Raw genomic sequence first — 23,160 nt, forward strand, 5'->3', positions numbered from 1 at the left:
GCCACATCTCTGGAAACACTTTCACCAACAGCGGGACAGCATGACAGCAGCGGTGACAGCGGGAATGCACCTCGAGAATTCATAGAATTGCTATCACAATAAAACATAATGCTGTCCTGCTTCACTAAATTTGCGAGCAGCCAGCAACAGGGGAGCAGCAAATGCAAGAGCATGCAAAACACTTGAATGCGTGGTTTTCCATAGAAGATGGTCAAGCCTACCTACATCATAGCGTAAACCTTTCAGTACTGAAGAAAACTGTGAAAAGTGTACCAAATTTCCCAGCAATTTCCAGAAACATGACTTCATGATGACTAGACTTGCCATCGGCTATATCAGTATAAATTCCAGTAATGACTCTCTTCAGCAGCAGAGGAAGGGTTAAGCTCACCTTCGCCTTTAGTTCGAGCATCGTAGCACACATTTGAACCTAAAAGGCTGCTACACTTTGGCCCTCTATGTTTGTTTCATGACTATCCTGCTAAGCCACACAAACAATACAAGAGTCTCATTCAACCCTGTACACAAAGCCAAAATAAAGTTTAGCTCCTGCAACTTGCACGAGATCTTAACATTCGTTTTATGTCTACACAGAATGTCTTTTGATAGAACAAGCTTATTTCTGCATGCTTGTTATGGGCACTTTGGCATCTGGGGTTATGCAGACAACACTGGGAGTTCTCTGATGCAATGCAGAAAGAAAGCAATACACAGACTTCAGAGAGCCCTCTGGCTTTGTACTCATTTACTTACACAGCAGCAGGCTCTCACAATGGACAACCCTACCTTCTAAAGAACAAGTTCTTCCTTGTGATGCACATGCTGTCTTCATCCACTACGTTATTGTGTGCTGTGTCCTCTTAAATGCATGCAAAGACTGCAAAGTCTGCAAGGGATATACAAAACCCTGCGCAAATTGCCGAGACACAAAGCTGCATGATAAAACAGTAATTAGTGTTTCTAACTTCCAGCTGCTTATTGCCACAGGGGCAAGAGTTCAATCCCCAGTTGTGGTTGTGGTAGTGGACAAAGTTTGTTTTTTCTTTCATTGTGTGGCAAGGGTTAAGCTGAGGATGAGAAGGTTGCTCGAGGATGACGCGATAACAACATGACAACAACAATGTACAGAAACGATGGACACATCGACACACACAGCAAAGAGAGTAAGTTTTAAATTGCTTTCTTTCACAGTTAAACATTGTTTACGTCACCGGGCCAGTGAACTGGCTTGATGATGGTGCAATAATGAAGAGGAAAGTAAGACGACAATGGCACAACTGCTTGGCGTGTCGTGGACCAGGAATCAAATCCCAAAAAATGAAAAACAAGGGTTTTCTCTTCTGCCGACTATGTCAACCAAGAAAACATAGTACTAATACATAAGATACCTTTGACAGATGCTGCCAAAGCTGGAGCTAGTGCCCTTAACAGCTTGTAGAAGAAAACTCACCAAGCTGGCACATGGCATGCCTGTGTTCTTCATCAAAGGACAGCTTCATGAGCGCTGCAATAGCTGATCCCGGATGCTGGTCACCAGCTTCTGAAAAATAAATACAGGGGACCGTCAGCTCCTAATCACAATGCACTTACTAGTCCACCATGCTAAATCTTCCTTTGGTTATCTGTGTTCACATGGCAGCAATATAATAAAACCCATTTTAACCTTAAACTGCAGGCATGGCCTACTATTCTGACAGGACTATTTATGCCTCAACATCAAGCATGCACACTAGGGTCATATATGATTGTGGATAATGAATTTGCATTCAAGACAGTAAATTGTCTCTGTTTTTGCATTAAAATAAAGACACCACAACAGGGCTAAATTCTTACACGAGAGACTTAGTGAAGCACCACTGAGTCAATGAAATATGTTTTTACACACCATGGGATTCCTCTCACTGTAAGGAAAGACACTGGCACTCAGTTTTTGTAAAGTGAATTTGCCAGGTTTTTTACTGACAATGATTTCAAGAACCAGACAAATAGCCTCTTATTCCCACAGTCAAATGGGGTAGCAGAGTGAGCCACTGGCACCATCAGAGCTGCTCGTTAAGCCAGAAGATCCCTACTAGGCACAGATGAGTTATCGGGACACCCCCAGTGTGTTTGGTAACAGTAAAGCTCAACTCTTATATGGACAGAATTTGAGGATTGTCCGCCCAGGTCTCAGGAGGGAGGTACCCACAAATGCCCTTGGTGGATCCTGTTGCCAGGAAAAGCAAAAGGTACAAGAAGAGGCAAGCATTATATTTTTTCAGTAGTTCCATGCAGCAGAGCCAAGGCTATGTGGCCCACGAGCAAAGATTCTTGCGCAGTGAGATGTAATGCCACAGTTTGGAACCGCTGGATGACTAAATGGCCTTGACAAGTGGTCTTGACGGCAGGTGTTTACTTGGAAGCTTCTCTGCAGTAATTCGAGATTTCACTTCATTCTTTAATTATATACTTATTGAGGCTCTATATGATTATGAAAATACAGTTACCCCTTGTTCGAATGAAAATGTGCAAAGAAGAAAAGAAATAATGCGATGCTGCCATACAGACATTAATTTGCATTTAAAAAATACAATTAGTGGCTTTCACAGTGGCTGAAGTCATACATCTAGTTAGCACAGCTACAACACCATGGAGGACTCCCTCATCGGTAGTGCGTCATCATTCACAAGAATGGTGTCCTCAGACTTGATTGTGTGGTATCATTCCAAGTTGCTCTTTTACACGAAAGGAACAAATAAGTGGGCATTCAACATGCTTGGAACAGTGCCTTTCTTTCTCTTTGGTGCCTTTTTCTTCTCTATGGGAAGAAGAAATGTGTAAGTTCCCTCATCAGCTGGTAAACGGTCTCATCACACAACTGCCCCACCCTTAAGTGGCTATTGTGCCCTCCGTGGACACTCTTTTCATAACCTTCCCCATCTTGTTCATAGTTGCAGGAGTCCCAAATCTGCCCTAACAGCAGCCGCGATCAGGCTCCAAGTTGGTTCTAGAAGTGATGACACTGTCCAGTAAGTGGCATTTTTGTGACACTGTAATGACATCTATAGGTCAGACTTTCTGCGTACTGCAGTCTCCTAAAGTGGGCAGTATAGATGGCACCACTGTTTAACCTTCTACATCAGTTTTGTGAAAAGAGCCCACACCACCACATCTGCTGGTGAGACTCACCATTCTGGTTGGGCTCTGTGATGCATGCCTCAAGATCGTGCAAGTAGTCGCAGAAGTCTCGAATCTGCTCCAGGAGACGCAGAACTCGAGCCTCACGGCGGCTTTGACGGTCATCGGGGTGGGCGTGCACGACATTATGCAGTGCCTGGCTGGCCCGCAGCCGAAGTTCTCGCACAACTCGACGCTGTTCGGTCTGGCTCTCCTGCGAGTCCCCTTCCTGCTGTTGGCTGCTGCCATGCAGAAGTTGTATGAGCAGAGGCAGGCAGCCTGTGACAAAAAGAACGCAAGGACAGCATATAGCGGCAGCTTGATCTCACAAAGCAACAAAGCAAACCCCAGGCAACCAAATGGATAATCGTAAAGCAAGTGAAAAAGTTAGTTTAATATTATAGCCCACAGAAAGCACAATATTGGCACGTATACACTCTTTTACTCGATGCCAGAGCTCACTTTCACACAACATACACCGCGACAATAGGTCTTTTTGATTCACTGTCCCCGACTGTCCAGGACTGCAAGAGGTGTTGATTTCAGTCTGCAAATGTAGGTGTAGGCAATGTCCCTGGCAGTCCTGGGCAGCCTAAGACAACAAATCAATGATACCCAATATTTCATCTAAAGAATGCACATTATTGTACCAAGAGCAACTCACTTGCAGGTGAAGCAAATGGAACACATACATAAGATCAATGTAATATTTCATAATAAATGCCAACAGCAACAAAATACTTCTTTTTAATCTTTCAATACAACAACTACACAGTAGTGAATGGCAACATGCCAGTGATCTAACTGTAAAACATGTCTTATAATGCATGACACCAACAAAGGGTGACAGTCGTCTCACTTCCAAGCTTTACACACACTTCTTCTAGAAGTACTGTTGCATGTAGCATAAGGCCAAAATATGGGCTTGAATGATGCAACTAACGTGCTAGTACATTCTTAAAAGTAAGTGCACTTTTTAATGAAGCTGATATATTTTGCATTACAGTGATTGCTGAGAAGCTGCTCCTTTCTATTCATTAGCAAATCTTCTAAAGTGATCACTACCTGCACAATAAATGTGCTATCACACATTCCCTCCTGATACAGATTATGGTGTTAGCTTAGCCAATTCTACCTCGTGCCCCATAAAGTAAAATGAATACCTGCCAAAAGCCACAACTAGGAGTCATGTTTTAAACATTTCTGCTTCGATGTTGAAGCCATCCACGGGTGAAGCATCAGGCTGATTGAGTTGAGAAGCACCATAGTGGAAGTTTCCAGACTGACATCAACCACATGGGGTTCATCATTAAAATTTCAACATGCTAACGTTTGCACATTCTATCCCAATCAGAACATGGATATCACCATAAGGGTTTGCATCGGCAAGCTTTTGCTTGGCAACACTGTGTCATGACACTTTAGCAACTGAGCCACTGCGGTGAATAAGCTCCCACGCAACTCGGCAAGCACTTTCCTTTAACTGTTGCTGAGGTCGACTTACCTGACTGTCTCATAGCTAGACAGCTTTCCTGGGAACCTGACATAGTGAGCAACGTCCGACTCAGGTCGTCCTTGTCATGTGTTCCCAGCATAGACAGCAGAGAGTATACCATCTCCACCTGCAAGTGTGTTTCCCAGACAACTCTGTGAAGGTTCACATTGAAGCAGCATGGAGCCATGGAAGCAGCATTGTACGACTGCTCCATGACATTAGTGCCAGGAAGAAAAAAATGAGGAAAGCCCAGTCAAAATTGAAGGCAGGTACTCAACGCACAAGGTTGTCTCAATTGTAATGATATAGGAGATCTGAAGTTGCTTGGCATCATTACACATACCATACGAGTTCCATGACTGCGGAGATATTTCATTATGCAATTAATATGCTTCAAGCACTATGTACCAAACTTTTTACCATAATGGAGGGCCTTTAGAAAACTTTCATAACCCTTATACCCATGGACAAACCTACCTGAGGTGTGACATGACAGTTCACCTTACTGGTACTAACAGACTTCCTCAGAAAAGAAAATTCATGAACACCATCTTCAACTGTGCATGTCATTATCCAAACAATAATATTTCAACCAATACTTGCTTAAAACTACCGATTTTCATATCACAGCGACACTGTTAAAGAATGTTACTGTTTTACTTCCTCCAATCTCTCTGACAATGTTCAACGCATCATTAACAGGTTTCTGGACCTTACAATCACAGGACACACTGTCCTGTTTAGCAGCAAGGTGACACATGACAGCGTAATTCACTGCAATTCACATTACCTAACTTTTGCACATTTCTACTGATGCCTTATTGTGAATAATTCCTGCAAGTCTTACAAGACCAGACACCAATGAAAATGTGGCAACCGAGGACATTACCTTCGAGCTTAGATGACGGGAGTGTGGTCGCCGACCCCCATAGTAGCTTGCGCTCATCCCAATGCCAAATGTTGGCCCTGCCATGTAGTCCTCCTCAGGAAAGCCATGAGAGCCATCTGCGGCACCACTCACCCCCACACTGGTCGGCAAGCTCCGCCATAGAACTAGAAAAGGAAAAGAATGTGGCAAATTAAAAAAAGAGCCACGCAACCCAGTAGCAGCAGCAGTGTACTATTATGGCTTCATCACTGCAATATTTACAATTACTCTAACTTAACAAAAGCAGCGTAGAGTAACTTGAGAGAGTTTTAGTCTTGCTGCATCACCAAATTTAAGTGTGCCTGGCTGCGTGATAAATATTGGTGTCCAACAAAATACATTAGGTGAAAGGTAGCCAATACCATTTTATCGTACCAGCAGGTGCGATAAATTCTGTATAAACGCTGTATTCACTCATTCCCATGAGTGAATACAGCGTGTTTAAAATACTCTGTCTACGCTCTGTCCTGTGATCTTTACTCGCTCGTCCTGTGTTGCGCTTTTCTGTTTTTATTCTTAAAATACTCTACTGAGTACTGCACAAGAGGGCAGGAGAAGAGGAAATGCAGCATGGAGGCTAACCAGGTTGCCCCTGGTCCACTAATTGACATTGTCAGAAGAGAGGGAAGGAGGACAAAGAAAAGAAGAAGCTCATTTAAAGGTACACCAATCTCCCATTTATCTAACCACTGTTGCTCACGTGGCTGCACACCGAATTTTTTCAAGAACCTCTATCATCATGAGAGGCAAGGATCAGTGTGTACCCGTGAGATAGCTGAAGCATATCATAGTCACAATCACGTGCAGATGTCTGCAAATCAGCACTCCATTTCCCTCACAATGGATGAGTATATGTATCTAAATCATGTGTAATCACACATTTTTGGTGTATAGATAGTAAGGTAAAGGTTTTGGTTGTTTTTATTCTGTCTTTGTACTGGCATGTTTCATTTTGCACATATTTGTCTCGTGTCTGTATTAAGCCTTCAGTTGAAAGACAGAACTTGTGTCAGCCATCGACCACCTGTGCATAAGTCTGCCTCTTACTATACAACATAGTAGCATCACTCAACATCAGTGAATAAGCACTGCAGTAGAATAATGTTAAGAGCTCAATATTCAGGAGCAATTAAATTTACTGATTTTCACAACTGCCTCAGTTTGTGAAGAAATGGTGCTTCAAAAAGAAAGCCGCATGTGTCCCACAAAACATATCCATTCCTTCTGTCTGATAAAATTTTGCTGCCAAGAATTATCTAAGTATCCAGAAAGCTAAGATTGCACTGTAGATGCAAAACACTGAAATTGCAAATTATGTACAGTGTATATGACAAACTTTCTTAAATGAAATTTTCAACCAATGATCATGGAAATGGATGCATAGTGAAAAAAAGTCATCAAAACAAGCAGTGTGTCCCACAGAGTTAGTATAATTCAAGAAAAAGCTCCCCACAGCACCCTTGCATGGATTCAACAACCATAGGGGTGCCACCACGAAACATCAATTTGATGCTTGCCAGCTCATCAGACGCCTGCCCAATGTAAGCTCCAACTTATAAATAATTAGAGTAACACAACATGATTGTATAATGAGGTGGAACTACAAAGATTCATGGTATTTAACAAAGGTGTCTGTCACCTTCACATTCAGTACAGGTAAAGTCAAGTTCTCAGTACGAGTCACCAGTAAGCACAGACAACTAGATGCAATTGAGATTAAACATGAAATCCCAGTTGCAGTACAATTTAGTGGCGCCATCTATTTAATGGACCTGCAAACACGCGCTCTCAGGCATACCAAACATTAAATAGCCACCAGATCTTTCTCAAAAATATACGGGATGAACTTTACAAACATTCTCCACGTACATGCGACGTGCAGAAGATTTTTTTGATATAACATTTTGAGTATTTGTAGCATAATATAAGATTAATGCTAGCTATTCTGAGAATGACTGCAGTGACCACTATCGAGATTTTGCATCGTAGTGGTGGCATTAGAGCTGACCCTTTTCCGACCAGCTTTTCCTCTAGAGTTAGTTATACTAACTTCAAACTAACTGGGAGTTAGTTGTACTAATAACTCCCAGTTGGTTATATTAACTCTATGATGCGTCCAAAGCCACTGAATATGCATTTCAATGACACATGTGCTGCCAATTAGAGGAAGTATCATCCAGAGACTATGTGACAAGTAGTAACTCGAAAAAATATGGCACAGAAGGAAAAAAAAAAGCTGCCGTAACACTAAGTGGAAATGCCAAGTTACTGACATGCTACAGCTTAGTGATTATAGGTGACAAAGCCAAACATACCTTATGGTACCTTACCTTAAAGCAGCACCTTATCAGGTGCTTTATACTTAAAGGGATACATACTGACATAATATTAACTATTGATTTTCTTTTAGTTTAGGAAATAAGACATTGTGACGTATACTGCTACTCACTGTGAGGGCCTATGTAGCAGCACAGCGGATGACTGAGCAAGCCGGAGCAAGTTTCAAAATGTTATACTGTCTTGCTTCTATGTGACCACATACTGCGTAGTGTCACCACAATATATTAGAAATGAAATCGAAACTGACCGTATGAAAGCTACTACATTAAGTTATTTAGGGTGCTCTGAGGCTTAAAAGTAGTTTTTCTCGGGTTGAGAGGTAACAGACCTTCATTTGAAGCAAAAAAAAAGAAAACTCAAAATGTCCTGTCAGTACCAATTTTGGGTATCATCTAAAGCTACCACAAGGATTTTGAGACCTAAAGTGATCATGGCTTCCCATGATGCAAACAACATGTGCATGTTTCCTGGCATCAATGAACCCTTACTACTTTCAAGTCCACTTGTTCCTCGAATGCAAAGCTTAACGATGCCATACAGCTTGGCTAGCACAATATGATAACATAGATTACTTGTAGCCCCATGTACACTCACAGACAGCTGCCAGAAATAAACATGCTACAAAGCAAGCCTAATTAGTGTAATGTTCTAAAAAAATGCTAAAAACAAGGCAATCGAGTGCATGGCCTGAAACATTGAGGGACAGATGCACACCTATGACATCATGTACTACTGCTCTCTGAATGGAGAAGTTGAAAAAAAATGTAAGATGCTTCCATTAACTGTGATAAAAACACTTTCAAGCTGCCGCTGCTCTGGTCAGTTTAGGTCTACCAAGAAAGACCTTCCATATAAGGTGACGCTTTGCCCTACTTAAAGTTGCTCAAGAAAGCATTTCGGTCAACTGATTATTAGCAAAAAGGAAGCTGTAAAATGACTCATACAAAATGCGAGACAGCTCTGAATGGTTTAAAAAGATAACAGAACTGCATTACTGGAGCTGATTACACAAATACAACTATAGTTTGTTCGTTGGGGCATTGCTTGCTTAAATCTGACCTGTGCCATTTGTGCATCTGAGCTTACTGCCTCTTTGGTTTCTTCTACTCGGCTCTTCGGCAGAGGTTAGCTTTGCCCCCTACTGTGCAGGATCTGTGGGTCAATTGTCTTTCAGGGGTCTTTCTTGAAAGCATATAAAATAAACATAGCAGATGGTGTGGGTAGACAGTTTTATTGCTATATTTTATACAAAGCTGTGCACTCTATACTGACAAATGCAACATGAAGCAAATGAATATACTAACACGTAGGTTCAGAAGTGTGTCCTGGGACTGTGTACTTGGAGCATTCATTAAATAAACTACAACCACCCAATAATGCATGCCAGGTACAGGAAACAGATGGAGGAACATGAAGGCATATAACAATAGTCAACTACCTGGGATCTTGGCTAATAATAATAATAATAATAATAATAATAATAATAATAATAATAATAATAATAATAATAATAATAATAATAATAATAATAATAATAATAATAATAATAAACTTGTGGGCAGCTTTCCCCAAAGCACAAAGCAGTGACAACAATTGCTAGCACAACCCTGGAGGACTGCAGCTTGTGATTCTGAATATGGTATATCACACAGATGATGCTACATGCTCATCATAAAAGCACCTACAGAAAGAGCCACCAAACTCCAACACATTTGTGACTGCTCACCTTCCATCACACACACGGATGTCTTTCTGCCACCCTTTCAGCTGCACAAGACATGGTGCACTAACTCCTCACATACTTTCGTTTGAGTGAGCCACCAAAGGTAGCAATTTGTTTATTAAAAATATAGTTACCTAGAGTTTCAGTAGCAGTGATCATGCTTCCTCGATATCACATCCCAAAGTTCTATGAGTGCACACTTTGCTGTATGCCAACCCTGTGGTATACCTAAAGCTAGATGGACATCTGCATTTTACACCAAACCCAACCTTACCCTGTCAGCACGGCTTTGAATTCTGCTGCTGGCACCTTTTTTCCCATATGCCAGCTGTTACCAATGCTTTGTCAGTGCTCTCCAAGTACCATATGCTAGTCATGTACAGATATACACCATCTAGCATCCACAAACGGTTCCATTGAATTGATTTGCTGCTCTGGGATTAAGTATTTATTATATGCTTGGGAGGAAAAGTGGTTTAACACTTACCTTGGTCATCTGCCCAATCTTCCTGGCAGAAAGGCCCTGCCATGTGCTCTTCTGAAGACAAGCCCATGCCATTCCTCAGCGGAATGTCAACCCCTGTTGGACTTTGGGGCAGTGACTGAAATGCAGCAAACATGAAGCAGAAATTAGCCTTGAAATCTTTCCCTTTGTTTGGAATACATCACAGTTGTAAACCTCTGCAAAAAGCATTTCAGCCATTTCATAGTGCTCACAGCCAACATCACAGTTGTAAACCTCTGCAAAAAGCATTTCAGCCATTTCATAGTGCTCACGGCCAAAGTTCAGACATAAGAAACCTACACTGTGTCGCAACTGTCCATAAAGTGCAAATGCTAACATGTTCGAACAAAGGCAAGTATGATCACGTGTAAAATTCTTTCCATAAACGTTGGTGCCTGTTACATTTTGATAAACTTGTCAAGCAACATTATCTTGGATTGTAGCGCGAAGTGAACACGGACACAGAAAGGAGCAGACAGGACGAGCGCTTGTCCTGTCTGCTCCTTTCTGTGTCCGTGTTCACTTCGCGCTACAATCCAAGATCATGTTATCGTACCAACTCGCCCAACTTTCTATCCTTGTCAAGCAACTTCTAAGCTTTCAAAAGCCCAAAGTACATGCAACAACCGGGCAATCTATGATGACAAAACAAGCTCCTAAATGTAAGTACGATTTGAGTATGGAAGTGTTACACAAGAAATTTCAAGGTTATTGTTGTGATTCTCAAAACAGGCTTCAAAGAGTATGTATTATTTGCGCACAGAAGTGGTGTAAAAGTAATAACAATAGTCGTTTATGTCTTTAAGAATAAAGACAGACAGCTGAAGAAATACTAAAATAAGTACTTCTCGAAGTAGTGGCAAATCAAACCTAACAGAAATTTTTTTTTTCTCTTGGGCCACAGCAACGTCAGAAACAGCTATTAATGCGCGCCAGCACACTTATTAGACGTCTCAGTGCACGTAGCGTGAACGGAGCTAGCGTGTGCGTGCATGAATAATTAAGGAACGTAGTACTATGTCCCGTGACAGTGGCCCCTTCTAACTCTTAATATGCTTCACTGCAATAGTTTTCATATGCTTCACCGCACAACAAAGCCGTACTGCAGCGAAGCTGACTTAAGGGAGCCGGGCGATTAAGCAACACATATTAAACCCTTGACACACGTGCACTTCTAGGCGAATTGAGTTGGGCCTACGCTGCCTACACACAAACAGCTTGAATTTAAATTTAACTGCAGGTAGCTACCTAGCGCATAATGTCAATTACAATGCGGCTGTGCTGCATAACGCGGTTTTTCTTTTGCGTGCGTGTGTGTGTGTGCTTTCTGGCGGCAAGGTCGGAGCAGTTTTTTGGGGAGATTTATGGTCGTGCCCGTACAATCGGGAACATTGATAGGAATTCGAGTCTCCCAGCCAAATCGGGAGAGCTTGCAGGTATGTGCGAACAATTACGCTAGTACTGCAATTAAATTCACAGCACGCAAAGCCACCAACAAAAGTATACAGAGTAGTGCTACACCATAAACCACTTATTCGTTCTAGAAGAGCCTTGATTGTCCAGGTTTCCTATTCGAAACTGCTATGTTTTACATGCTACGAGTTCATACTGTCTGGTTGAATAAGGAATTTAGCTAAGTTTAGAGAATAAATCTTTCAATATAGACATTTGCAGCATTGGGACTGCTGCTGACTAATTGACACGTGTACTTGTTTGTCTTTATCGGGCGACACGTTTCACCGCCTAAAAATGTTATCGCACAGCGCGTGACGCGCCTGCATGTATCCGAAGTTTCTGGAAAGTTATCGGTGCTTCTATACGCTGTCTGTTGTCGCCGAACCTTGTGTTATCTGATTTTAGATCGCCTGACGCGAATGGTGTAGAACTTTGTGGAAGGCACGCGGGTTCCAACGATTAGTCTGGAACATTCGACGACTGCTGTATAAATGTCGACGCGCTTGACCCGCTGATCAGATTTTCGACGATCGCCGAGTGTGTTCGCCGCTACCGCTGTTCTTCGAATGCAGCCAGTTTTTGAAGGCACAAGTTCGCCCAATAAAACGCTCGTTTCCTTAATCACAGTTTTGCTGCCTTCTTAACCGTCACTACCACGTGACAATATCAAGATAACACTGCAGAATCAGCAGCATTCACAAAAGTAACTACATTTAAAATGTGCAGCATTAATGTGCAAAAATGTGTACACATCGATTATCACACTTCCCATTACATTTATGCTGCAAACTCAAATTGCGTGTAGTGTATTATACAAGATCTCCAGGTGGGCACTGCGAAAAACAATCGAAAAATAAAATCCTCGACAGGCCAAATTGTGGCACCAATAGAAAGTGGTTAAAAAGTTCAGCGCCCATATCCACAAAAATATTTTTACATTGCCAGAACTGTTAATAAGAACTTGTGTCAGTCAATCACGTTGTTGGACATCTTATTAGTGAAGGCAGCCAGCCAATGACAAACAGCTCTTACGAATGAAAAGCTGTTGCGAATTCAACCCCAGATACGGAGCGCTCATCTGTCGACAAAATGAACTGACTAAAAGATCCAAAATGTTCAGTATGTTCTGATGGCCTCCGTTTTAATGACCATGAATGTACAAAAAAAAAATCACGCAGAAACTCCTCCGGGGTTGTCTTCGTATGCGTAAGCATTGTGGCACTTGCTCATCTCCACGCCGACCGGTGTCATTGTCAATTTTATAAAACTTGATCCGGCCCGTACAAACAGCGCTGCGGCTACACGAACAGGTGTGGACGGCGGCGCAAGGTGCACTGATAACGCAAGCAAATGTGGCGGCGCCAGGTGCGCTGATGACGTTCCTATCATTATAAGCCGTTATCGCTCATTAGTGCCTTATCCATCCGCGTAGAACCATTATGAACCGAGATCAAACCTAGACCGGCGGCGGCGTACGGCACGGCAGCGCGGGCCTTATCTTGATAGCGATCTGCGATGCGGACAGAGAGTTCCCGTGGCTGATAGCTCTGCGCGCTGTGTTTTCGCCGCTTCGCGTTGAAGAGAGACGCGCGGGCGCACATCTTGAAAGCGATGTGAGAAAGGGACCGCGTGCGGCTTGTGCTGAGAGCTTCGTGAGCGCTGTGTTCTCGCCACCTCGTTCGCGTTGATGCGACAGACGGCATTAAGGTGAAGTCGTTCGCTGTTGCGGGCTTTATCTTGAAAGCGGTTGTCTTACGGGACGGGCGGACGGACATTTTTCTCGTTTGGTAAGCATTTAAAAGTGTAATAAAACTGAACTTCCAGCAGACTAAATAACACTGTGTCTGAAAGGAATACTGCACTGGGATAAGGATTCAACCCTTTAGCTCCTAAGCTATTTGTCAAAAGATGTACAAAAGTTCCATTTCTTTTATTCCAGCAAATATACTATACATTATATATATAGTAAAAAATATGTATCAAATGTGCAGTTTATCCCTTATATTCACTGGAAACATCGATTATGGACACCTGCTCTGAAAAAGCGACTTTCCCTCAGCCCACATGTAAGGTTCGAGTGTAATTATCCGAACGGATGATAACGAAAGGAATCTAAAGCATGGAAGAATGTGTTCAAATGTCGAAACAGAAATCTATGACGCAAGGAAAGTTAACGAGCACGGTTAATTTCCGGCAGGCAAAGCAGAAGCAGCTGTGGCGTTAACTGGTAAGGCTCGTATTTGGTAATATCGGTATGAACAGCTATAGGACGAAGACAGCTCAATTGCGTGGTAGTTTGTGGGTTAAAAGAAGGCCATTCCATACTCTAGACTACACGAATATTTCCACTCACATGTCCATGAAGAAAATGTGAAGAATCTGCCATGTTTATTGTTGTAGAGAATGTCTCAGTTGGGAAACCATGCACACTCCTGTTGTCGTGCCTGAAGATGCCAGTGTGATGTGTGGACATGTCTTCACTTGGACTGATGGACACATAGTCACTGTACACCTGGAACAGACACACCCCATTGTAATTTGCTGCAGAAACTCCCTACAGCACCAAGATGTCATTTTAACGTTCACAATGAAACAGCAAAACCTCTTAGCTCTTTCAAGGAAATGCTAATATGCATTTCACTATAGCACACTGCTTAGACGCAACCGAAGGAGAAACTCATTAACTAATACGGTACGGCTAAGCCATGGACTAATGAGAGTAAAGCAAGATGCATGTTAAATGGAATAATGACTTGGAAAAATAAAACAGACTGGAAACTATTCAATATAGCGTTACCAAATGCAAAAATATATTTGGCATTTTAACTGATGCCATTGGGACAATAAATTATTAAATTAGCTAATTAATTTTGGCAAATTATCTAAATAAACCCTACATAGAAATAGTCAAGCTTGCAGAAGGCTCCAGCTGAAAGAACATCATTGGTCTCATCTTCGAGTCTTGCATCTTGCTTTTTTAACAGCTTGGCCCCTGTTAGCCGGGACACCGTGTATTTACTTGCTAAAAAAATTCACGCAGAAACTCCTCTGTGAGTTGTTTAAGTATGCGTGAGCATTGTGCCACTTGCACAGTGCTCTCCACGCAGCTCGGTCTCAATCATTATCAATGTTACGAAACTTGATCCCAATAGTGTAAACGACAGCGCTGCGGCGACACGAACTGCTGCGGATGGCGGCGCAAGGTGAATTGCTGACCAAGTGGCGACGCCAGGCGCGCTGATGATGTTCCGATCATTATACGCCGTTATCATTCTTTAGCGCCTTATTCATCCGCGTCGAACCATTATGAACCGTGATCAACCGTACCCCGGCGGCGGCTGCGTATATGGCGCGGCCACGCGGGCCCTATCTTGAAAGCGATCTGCGATGAGGACACAGTGTACCGAGTGCTGATAGCTTCGTGTGCGCTGTGTTCTCGCCGCTTAGTTCGCGTTAAAGCGAGACGCGCGAGCGCTATCTTGAAAGCGAGCTGCGATGCGGAGAGAGCAAGCCGAGTGCTGATAGCTTCGTGTGCGATGTCTTCTCGCCGCTTAGTTCGCGTTGAAGCGAGAGGCAGCGCGAAGGTCAACTCGCTCGCTGCTGCGGGCGCAATCTTGAAAGCGATCGTCTTGCGTGAGGGGCTACAATAAAACTTCGGTTGAGGGTAGTTATTTTGAAGATGAAAAATTCAGCACAAAGCACAGGACAACCCACAAAGAAGAACAGCGCCAGTGCGTGTCTCGTCTCTTTAATGTGGGTTGCCCTGGGTATTGCGCTGAATCTTTCACCTTCAAAATACGTGAGGGACGGACGGGTTTCCTCGTTTGGTAGGCATAGAAATTCTTGCGCCTTTAAAATGTAACAACTAAATTGCACAAACACAATTAGATCCATGTAAAAAAAGGGGAGGCTTTTCCCGGGTACCTGGAGTCCTGGTGACGGAGGCCGCTTGTTGTCAGTGCTGCAGATGTCCGTACCTTGCCACAGCTCAAGCCTGTGGCACTGGTTAAGGTGATTCAAGTGATGTGAACTGCATGAGGCAATAGAAAAACAAAAGGCACGAAATTAAGTTAGAACATTCATCACTTTGATATGAACCGAAAGCACTATAAACATCACAAGAGCCATGTTAACTGAGAATTATGCACCAGTAATTTGTAGCTCAATGCAAGCTCCGCTCATAGTTACGAAGACCCTTGTACATGATACTCAGTGCAGCCCACTCAAAGTGTTAGGCATGCAAATAATGTTCCTCTCACATGAAGGCAGGCATATAGCATTAACACCTGTATTGAAACAAATGGACCTTGATCTGAAAGTCTTCCTCGTGCCCACTGAGTGCAGAATATACATTGCCCACACCACGACCAAAGTAGACACTGCAGTTGAATACTGAAATATTGGACACAGTGGAACGGGCTCACCCACATGCACATAATAGTTCAGAAGCAGGTTAGAGATATCATCATTATATCTTCATCATCAGCATATTTGACACTGCAATGCCCCTTGTACCACACGTGATACGTACAACACATTGAACTCAGAAACGATAGCATCTCACTTCTTTATGTGGGCTTATCGGCCATTCACTCAATGCAGACATTCTGCATGTAACACTCAGACATCGCTGCCGAGTGCTTACAGGAAAGAAGGGCCCCTCCGTATTGCCAACGCGTCGCGGAAGATTGAATGAGCAATCGACCGGCAGGCAGCCGAAAAGCCTTCTCTCTTTTCCAAGCCCCCTAACGCCCCCCCCTTCTTTCCTCCCCCCCTTCTTTCCTTTTTTTTTTTCTTCCTCCCTAGCATGATATACGAGCAGCGCTGCTGCTGTTGATGCAGGTCGTCGTAACGGAAAGGACGACGCCATCGCCAGTGGCGAGCCAAAATACGTAACAGTGAAAGCAAACACCCCCGACTCTCTGACGCGCGCATTCGCGGAGGCTCCTCCGCCTAGCCCGGATGGACTCGCAGAGGGATGTATCACGGTTCAACGAACGCACAGCACCACACGCTCACGCACAAAACAGCGCACGTCCGAGATGGCGAGGACCGCGCGCGCATTGCCCGAGAAGAGCGAGCTGTCGCGGCGGATTTTCTGCGCTTCCCGGCTCCCTCCTCTCGCCGCATCGCTTCGGCTGCTGGAGCCAGAGGAGCCCCGACGGCGTGATCGAGAGGGACTCAGCGCCAGGCTTAGCTGGTTGAAGAGACGGGCTGTGGACGTCCCGTGGGCAACAACGACGGCGCGGTATATACAGTGTGGAATGTCCCGCTAGTACGTTCCCTGCTTGTACGTTTTTAACGGATGTAACGCCGCTAAAGTACGATCCCCTAGAACGTGACGCTAACAGCGTGCTAAAGAAATATTTTCCAGGCTGCTACCTTCTATTTTAAAGGTCCCGTTAAAGTTAGAGGGACTCATTGTATATGCAGCGCGCTATGCAATATCGAACAATGTGTGAAACACTGACTGCTAAATTTCTAACAGATCAGACGGACAGAATTCAAACAAACAATACAAGTACATGTAATAGTTTGACGAGGTACGATAATCGATCAGCACTAATTATTCTGACAAAGATGGCAGCGTAAATAAAATTGCAATATATATGGCACCTCACTAAAAAAAATTACCGGCTTCAGTATAAAATCCCTACCTTTAAATCGCCACTTCCGCTTTTACCGAAGTACCGCCTGTAACGAAGCCATCTGATATCTCGCTAATCTTTTTCCCTCTTCTGTGAACCACGGACGCAGAGCCATAATAAATTTACATGGGAAAGCACACAAGCAAGGCAAGGCACATTCACACTGAGGAATCCGGCGCCTACAGCGAACGGAATACTGCCGCCGAAATCCGCGTCGTTCGCGCTATACTTGCCCACCGCGCAGCCGAAATAAAGGCCTCGCACTGATGATGACGATGATAATGACATGACGCTTTTCCCTTTGTGTCGGGCGGGCGAACAAGTTACATCCCGGAACGCGATAGAGCGCCATCTGCCGTGTAAAAAGCGTTAATCTCCAAGCAAGCACGCGGTATCCCGGATGTTCCCGCGGCTCGAAACTCCGCAGTTGCCTCCGTTCGCGTAGAGTTCGCGCGCTTTTATTTTGCACCTCTTCATCACTGCTTGCAACGACGATGATAAACCGTGAGCAAGAGGAGGCAGCACTCTGCTGGCAAGCACCTTTCAGGCGGTACATGACGCGCAGAAGAAGCATTCGCCGAAGAGACGATGCCAGCGGCGGTGGTCTTCCCACTCAATCGAAGTTTGCGACCGATCTTATTTCACAGGTCATCCATTGGCACGTTGTCCTTTTGTTTCCTGAGGCGCTTGTCGAAAAGGACGGGGTGGTTACGCACGAATTCAATGAGCATTTCTGATGTCGCGATGGACTTTGAAGACTGCGACATGACGAGCGCGTCGGGCTTGGCCGCATTCTTTCGAATTTCTGACTCGCGCTCTGATTGATCCGCAGTACGTAAATCTGGCTTCAGCTGCCGCAAAAATCCGTCCGGGACCGATCGGCGTGAAAAGGGCTATTCCGGCGGATCTCGCCGCCGCCGAACTGGGTCTCGCGCCGCTCCAGACGCCGAATGTCTCAAATGTGAACGCGCCTGAAGGATGTGGGGGCCGCAGTGCAGCTGAACGGCAAGTACGAACACAAATTTTACAGATATGCCATCAGTGCTTGGCACATACACGAAGTGACAATGTACAAAAAATAGGCTGCGTGTGCTGCATTTTCGTGGTGCTCGAGCGGTATCAAACGAGTGTGCAGTATCCGCGTCCGATGGGGAGATATACTTGTACCGGTTCGTTCCCGACAAGGAACTCGACCGCTGCGCAGATGCGAGCAGGAAGCGAGAGCGCGGGCGGGGCTTGCACGGAGAACTGTGCAGTGTATCTCGCCAAAATACGTGCACCTCCCCTGTTTGTGCTTGCTTGCTTTCTTTTTACTTTTTTTTCTTTTTGCTAAAACCAACAGGCACTTGTTAACTTCGCTAGAGTGAGCAACTGGAGCGACAGGAACGAAACAAGTCAGTCAAAAGGAAAACCGATCATGTGTACGCGGTGCTCGCGGCCCAATACCCCGAGCGCGACAGTATATGGACCTCGAACGCACGTTTCCTTCTTTCATTCTTTGGTTACGTTTCGTCGCTCTCATTTCGTTGCACCGCACTCCACTATACTGTACAGTACGCATACGATTTACGCGCACCGACGGCTGCAACAATGCACGTATCGAGGAAGAAAAGGAGGCGAGCAGGGTTCCGACCGCCGCACTGTCGAACGTCGGCTAACCTCGTATTGGCGGCGGCGCCGGCGGCGGCTTTCTGCTCTGATAACTGCCTCCCTCGATTAAGACGCGTAGTGTACGCTCGAGGGAGATGTGGCAATGCGAAGGGCGGAAGGGTTGGTTGGGGGGTCGCTGGCAGGGCGCCCGAACGCTACAATAAAACGCAGCAGACACGCGCTTGCAGCCGGCTTACAGCGAATCGACAATGACCTACAGCGGAAAGAAAGAAAGAAAGAAAGAAAGAAAGAAAGAAAGAAAGAAAGAAAGAAAGAAAGAAAGAAAGAGAAACGGTGGAAGGGCTAGAGTGAACGGCACTATGTCGCCAAATGCGAAGGCTGCTGGCTTCCCAGTCTCCCTATAGATCACGATGAGCGGTGTCAGGCTACCACATCGATCGGATAAAAGCAGCGGTTGCGCACAAAAAACAAAGAGAGCCGTGCAAAGAACAGTCCAGTTAATGACCCCATCTCGATAGATAAATGTATCGACATCAGTAGCGTAGTCAGGGTTTAATTTCCGGAGGGCGCTTTCAACCAGCTGTTGATTTCGGCGAAAGGGTAAGGGGGAGCAAAAGAAGTTCCTTTGCTCTACACTTGCCGTTCTTACAAGGATTGGTGACATTTCGGAATGCTCCTAGCGGGCCTCATAATTTTCACTCTCGGCCGCGGGTTCAGTGAAATCGGCGATATCGTACGCGTCCAAAGAGCTCGCGATTTAAGATCTTTGTCGCATGTGCTCTGGTTGGTCGGCGCGCCTGTACGACACGTATTCACGGATTTTTAGCACGAAAGGACCGTTTGAAAACACGAAGACGCGATCAGTTTCGTCTTTCCCGTAGTTTTCCAGAGTAAGCCTCCTCATCAACTATCCTAACTCGAAAAAACGCTGACAAGAGCCAATTAAAAATCAGTGCAGTAGAACAGGACAAGGGAAAATCGTTGAATAAGAGCGACAGGACAGGGACGTTACTAACGAAGTTAAAAGGCTGCGCACAGGCGTTCTGAAAGCTGTAGGAGCGCGAGTGTATGCAGGTCCGGAACGGCTGCTGCTACCGATCCCACCCGGCAACCCAGCGCAGCAAGCGAACCATATTGCTCCGTTAACACCAGGACAGTAGGAGATAGAAGAGTATATAGGCAGGGCGACACATGTGACAAAATTGCGACCGCACAGCAGCAATGTCGGAAACTTGGCCAGGAAATGGTTAAACATAGCGAGTTCTCTAGCCATTTCTGGAGCATATTAACGGCTGTGTTAGTGACTCTTCTTAATGGCGTAAGTATATAGCCAGTAAATTGACCTATAGATTAAGTACCCCAAGGGACTTTGACTGAATTCAGTGCGATCGACCCCATTTTAACCCAATGGGCCTCCATTTGACGCTATCCTTCTAAAGACAGGCCGAATAGCTCATTAATGAGTTATTTGCATCCAAATAACTCACGCTTCTTCATCCACTTTCATTGCCATTAATTTATCATTTCCTTAATTCAATTATTAGGTACAAGTAATCTTCCCTATGTTTTCCTTGGTGTCTTTCTTTGTTGGCTTCTCATGATGATTAATAAATGTCGGGCCCCTCGGTTAACCCTCTCTCTTCTCGTGGATGCATCAAAGCTGCTTTTCCAGGCGAAGCACCATGTTTACATGTGATGATGCTTTAGAAAATCTGAGAATGCTTTCGGGCCGTTGACTCGCCAACGCAGGAGATAATCTAAAGCTAAAGTTCAAAAACTAATACGCAAGACGTCCAGGAACAATTAAAACATAAAAGCAACATTACGAGCACTTCCTCATCATCGTCACCACTTGGCGGCTTTTCGCTAAAAATAGTGTTTGGGGCAGAGACGTGGCCCGACCTGGCAACTTCGTTAAGAAAAGAAAAAGAAAGTCAACAACGCACAACAGGGGCGGCACAGATTAAGTTAACAACTTCAAATCAGATAAGTTTCGACAGACACATAGGAAAGCGGTGGCGAGGGGCAGATTGCAGTTGGGAGTCCGCCCTTTGTTTCGAACGCGGCGCCTAAGGAGGTATTGTTGGCGTCACCTCTCGTTCGCGGTGAGCCGCAGCAGGTCAAGCGCTTTAGAGGCGGGTCACGAAGGAACCGCCTCGTTTTCTCTTTCGATCAGCTCCCGCACCGTATACTCGTCGCAGGCCTAACGTACTTAGCATATATAAGAAACTTCTCACAAAACAGTGGCCCGGCGAGAGCGGAGATGGCCGGAAGAGATAAGGGAGGCGACGGGCCGCTCGGTATTGCTGCTCTGGCGCGCGCGAAGGCAGCCGCATTCTCATGAAGATTTCGGCCATAGACCGTTATACCGGGCGCTCCGAAGCTTTGTTTCAAAGAAAGGGAAGAAAGACCAAGAGAGAAAAAAAGGAAGAAAGACAAAACGAAAAGGCCCCAGGCGCGGTTCCGCCGAGTTGAGCGCGAAAAACGAGTAACAAGAGGCAAGAAGCAAAAGTAAAAGATAAGAAAAGAAGAAAAACTCTGCGCACTGCTGGGCATTGGGCGCAGCTTGACCATCATGGTAAATGCACCGCACAAGGCGAAGGGCCCACGTCACGCCATATTTCCTGGCCTTTCCTTTCTCTGTCTTCCTTTCCTTTTTTTTTTTATGCAATAAACAATTTAAGACACACACACACATAAGTACGCACACAAAGTTATATTGCCGCGGTGGCTCAGTGTCTGTGGCAGTGCGCTGCTGAGCACGAAGGCGCGGGTTCGACTCCTGGCAGCGGCGGTCCGTGCATTCCAATGGGGACTGAATGCAAGTTACACTCGAATGCCGCGTCTTAAGAGAGCTGGTCAACATTAATACAAGGAGCGCTGCACTGCGGAATCCCCTCACCAACCATTGCGCAGTTGCGGGATGTTAAACCCCACAATTTGACTTTAAATAAATAAAAATATAAAGTAGTATAGCCTGTTAGATTCACAGAAGAATCTCAATTGAAGGGGCCGAACTCCAATTTCTCGCACTTCGCGCACAAAACAGCAGCTGATGACGACATTCTGACACGACGAATTTCAGGACGTATCTGGGCCGTTTCGGTGTAGCACGAGTCCACGAAATGTACTCGGTTGACTATTTGCTCGTTGTAAGATACAGTGCACAGTCCTTTTGTACTGACGAACAACAAATAACTATATAAAGTCGAGTTCACGATTCCAAAATATACGACGCCACAGGCACCTAGTGCGGGAATCTCGAGGTGGCGACGCGGCCCTGCATGCCGTGCCAAACAAGTGTTCACGGAAGGGCTAACCCATTTGAAATTACGGAAGTGTAACGTGCCGACATCGCACAACCAAATAGTCCCCTACAGCGGTTTACTGCGTATTCGTCTGCAAGAGGTCCACGCTCTACTCCTGTTCTCTCATGAGCGGATAAAATAACAAACTTGATTTGCGTACGTACCACTGCTCCGGTTGTTCGCTGGAATTAGCGTGCGCGTCCGGAATTCAATTCGCGCCGTTTGAAGCCTTTACTCTTCTCGATAGTACAAAAGTGCCAACATGTAAGCCAACAGCTACAATTCAAAAAAATATTAGAAACACTTTGCAGCTAGCAATACCGGCCGCTCCATTTACTCCAATTGCACGCAAGCTCGATGGCTCCTCATCGAGGCGCGGCCATCGCCGAAGCGGTGTACAGTCACCCATGCCCGCGCCTGATTGCAGCGTGCATGAGGTGAGGCGAATAAAAATAAGAATAAGGAAAGGAGGCGCACTTGATGGAACGTACGCGTAGCGGGAGTGAGTGTATACTCTCTATGCACTGCGACTTGGCCTTCCTCCAAAAGGCATGTCAGCGAACAGCCTTATACTCGCGCACAAAGTGAAGCATCCTTCTTGGCAGCAGAGGAAATAATATGGGGTCACGCACGTCGCTGCTTCACAAAACCGACGTGCCGCATTTTCAACACAGACGCGCATACAGACGACAGCGGTTAGAAAAAGGGGACGGCAGCACACGTTCCCGATGGGATTACTCGTTGTACACGGAACAAAATGACAGCTTTGATCAGACCGATATGCGAATACAAAGCCTCAGCACGACACCTCTGTACCCTCTGTGGTTGCAGGCCATTGAAAATAAAGAGATTTAGGTTACAGATCCGGGCGCGCCGCGGCAGCGTGCTATACCGAGCTCCTATGCAGTGACGTCGAGAGAGAACGAGTAGATACGAGCACACGCACGCTCTGCCATCGAGATAGAACACGCTCACACGACCTTGCAGTACA

The 23,160-nt window shown here is 45.1% G+C and overlaps 1 protein-coding gene across 5 annotated transcripts in view; it reads right to left on the reverse strand.

The window, feature by feature from the left end:
* The window catches only part of LOC142582503 (uncharacterized), a 165,155-nt gene that overhangs the window by 30,741 nt on the left and 111,254 nt on the right, over positions 1-23,160 (reverse strand). For 4 of the 5 annotated variants that reach the window (XM_075692308.1, XM_075692306.1, XM_075692310.1 and 1 more), the window contains 7 exons: positions 15,527-15,632; positions 13,956-14,114; positions 10,130-10,244; positions 5,541-5,704; positions 4,661-4,778; positions 3,169-3,435; positions 1,451-1,540 (listed from right to left, as the gene is read on the reverse strand). In XM_075692308.1, coding sequence (XP_075548423.1) covers positions 1,451-1,540; positions 3,169-3,435; positions 4,661-4,778; positions 5,541-5,704; positions 10,130-10,244; positions 13,956-14,114; positions 15,527-15,632 — 1,019 coding nt within the window. The remainder of the gene's footprint in view (positions 1-1,450; positions 1,541-3,168; positions 3,436-4,660; positions 4,779-5,540; positions 5,705-10,129; positions 10,245-13,955; positions 14,115-15,526; positions 15,633-23,160) is intronic. The other variant, XM_075692307.1, reaches the window with a different exon arrangement.

This window comes from Dermacentor variabilis, chromosome 5 (assembly GCF_050947875.1).
Source record: "Dermacentor variabilis isolate Ectoservices chromosome 5, ASM5094787v1, whole genome shotgun sequence".
Classification (NCBI taxonomy): domain Eukaryota; kingdom Metazoa; phylum Arthropoda; class Arachnida; order Ixodida; family Ixodidae; genus Dermacentor; species Dermacentor variabilis.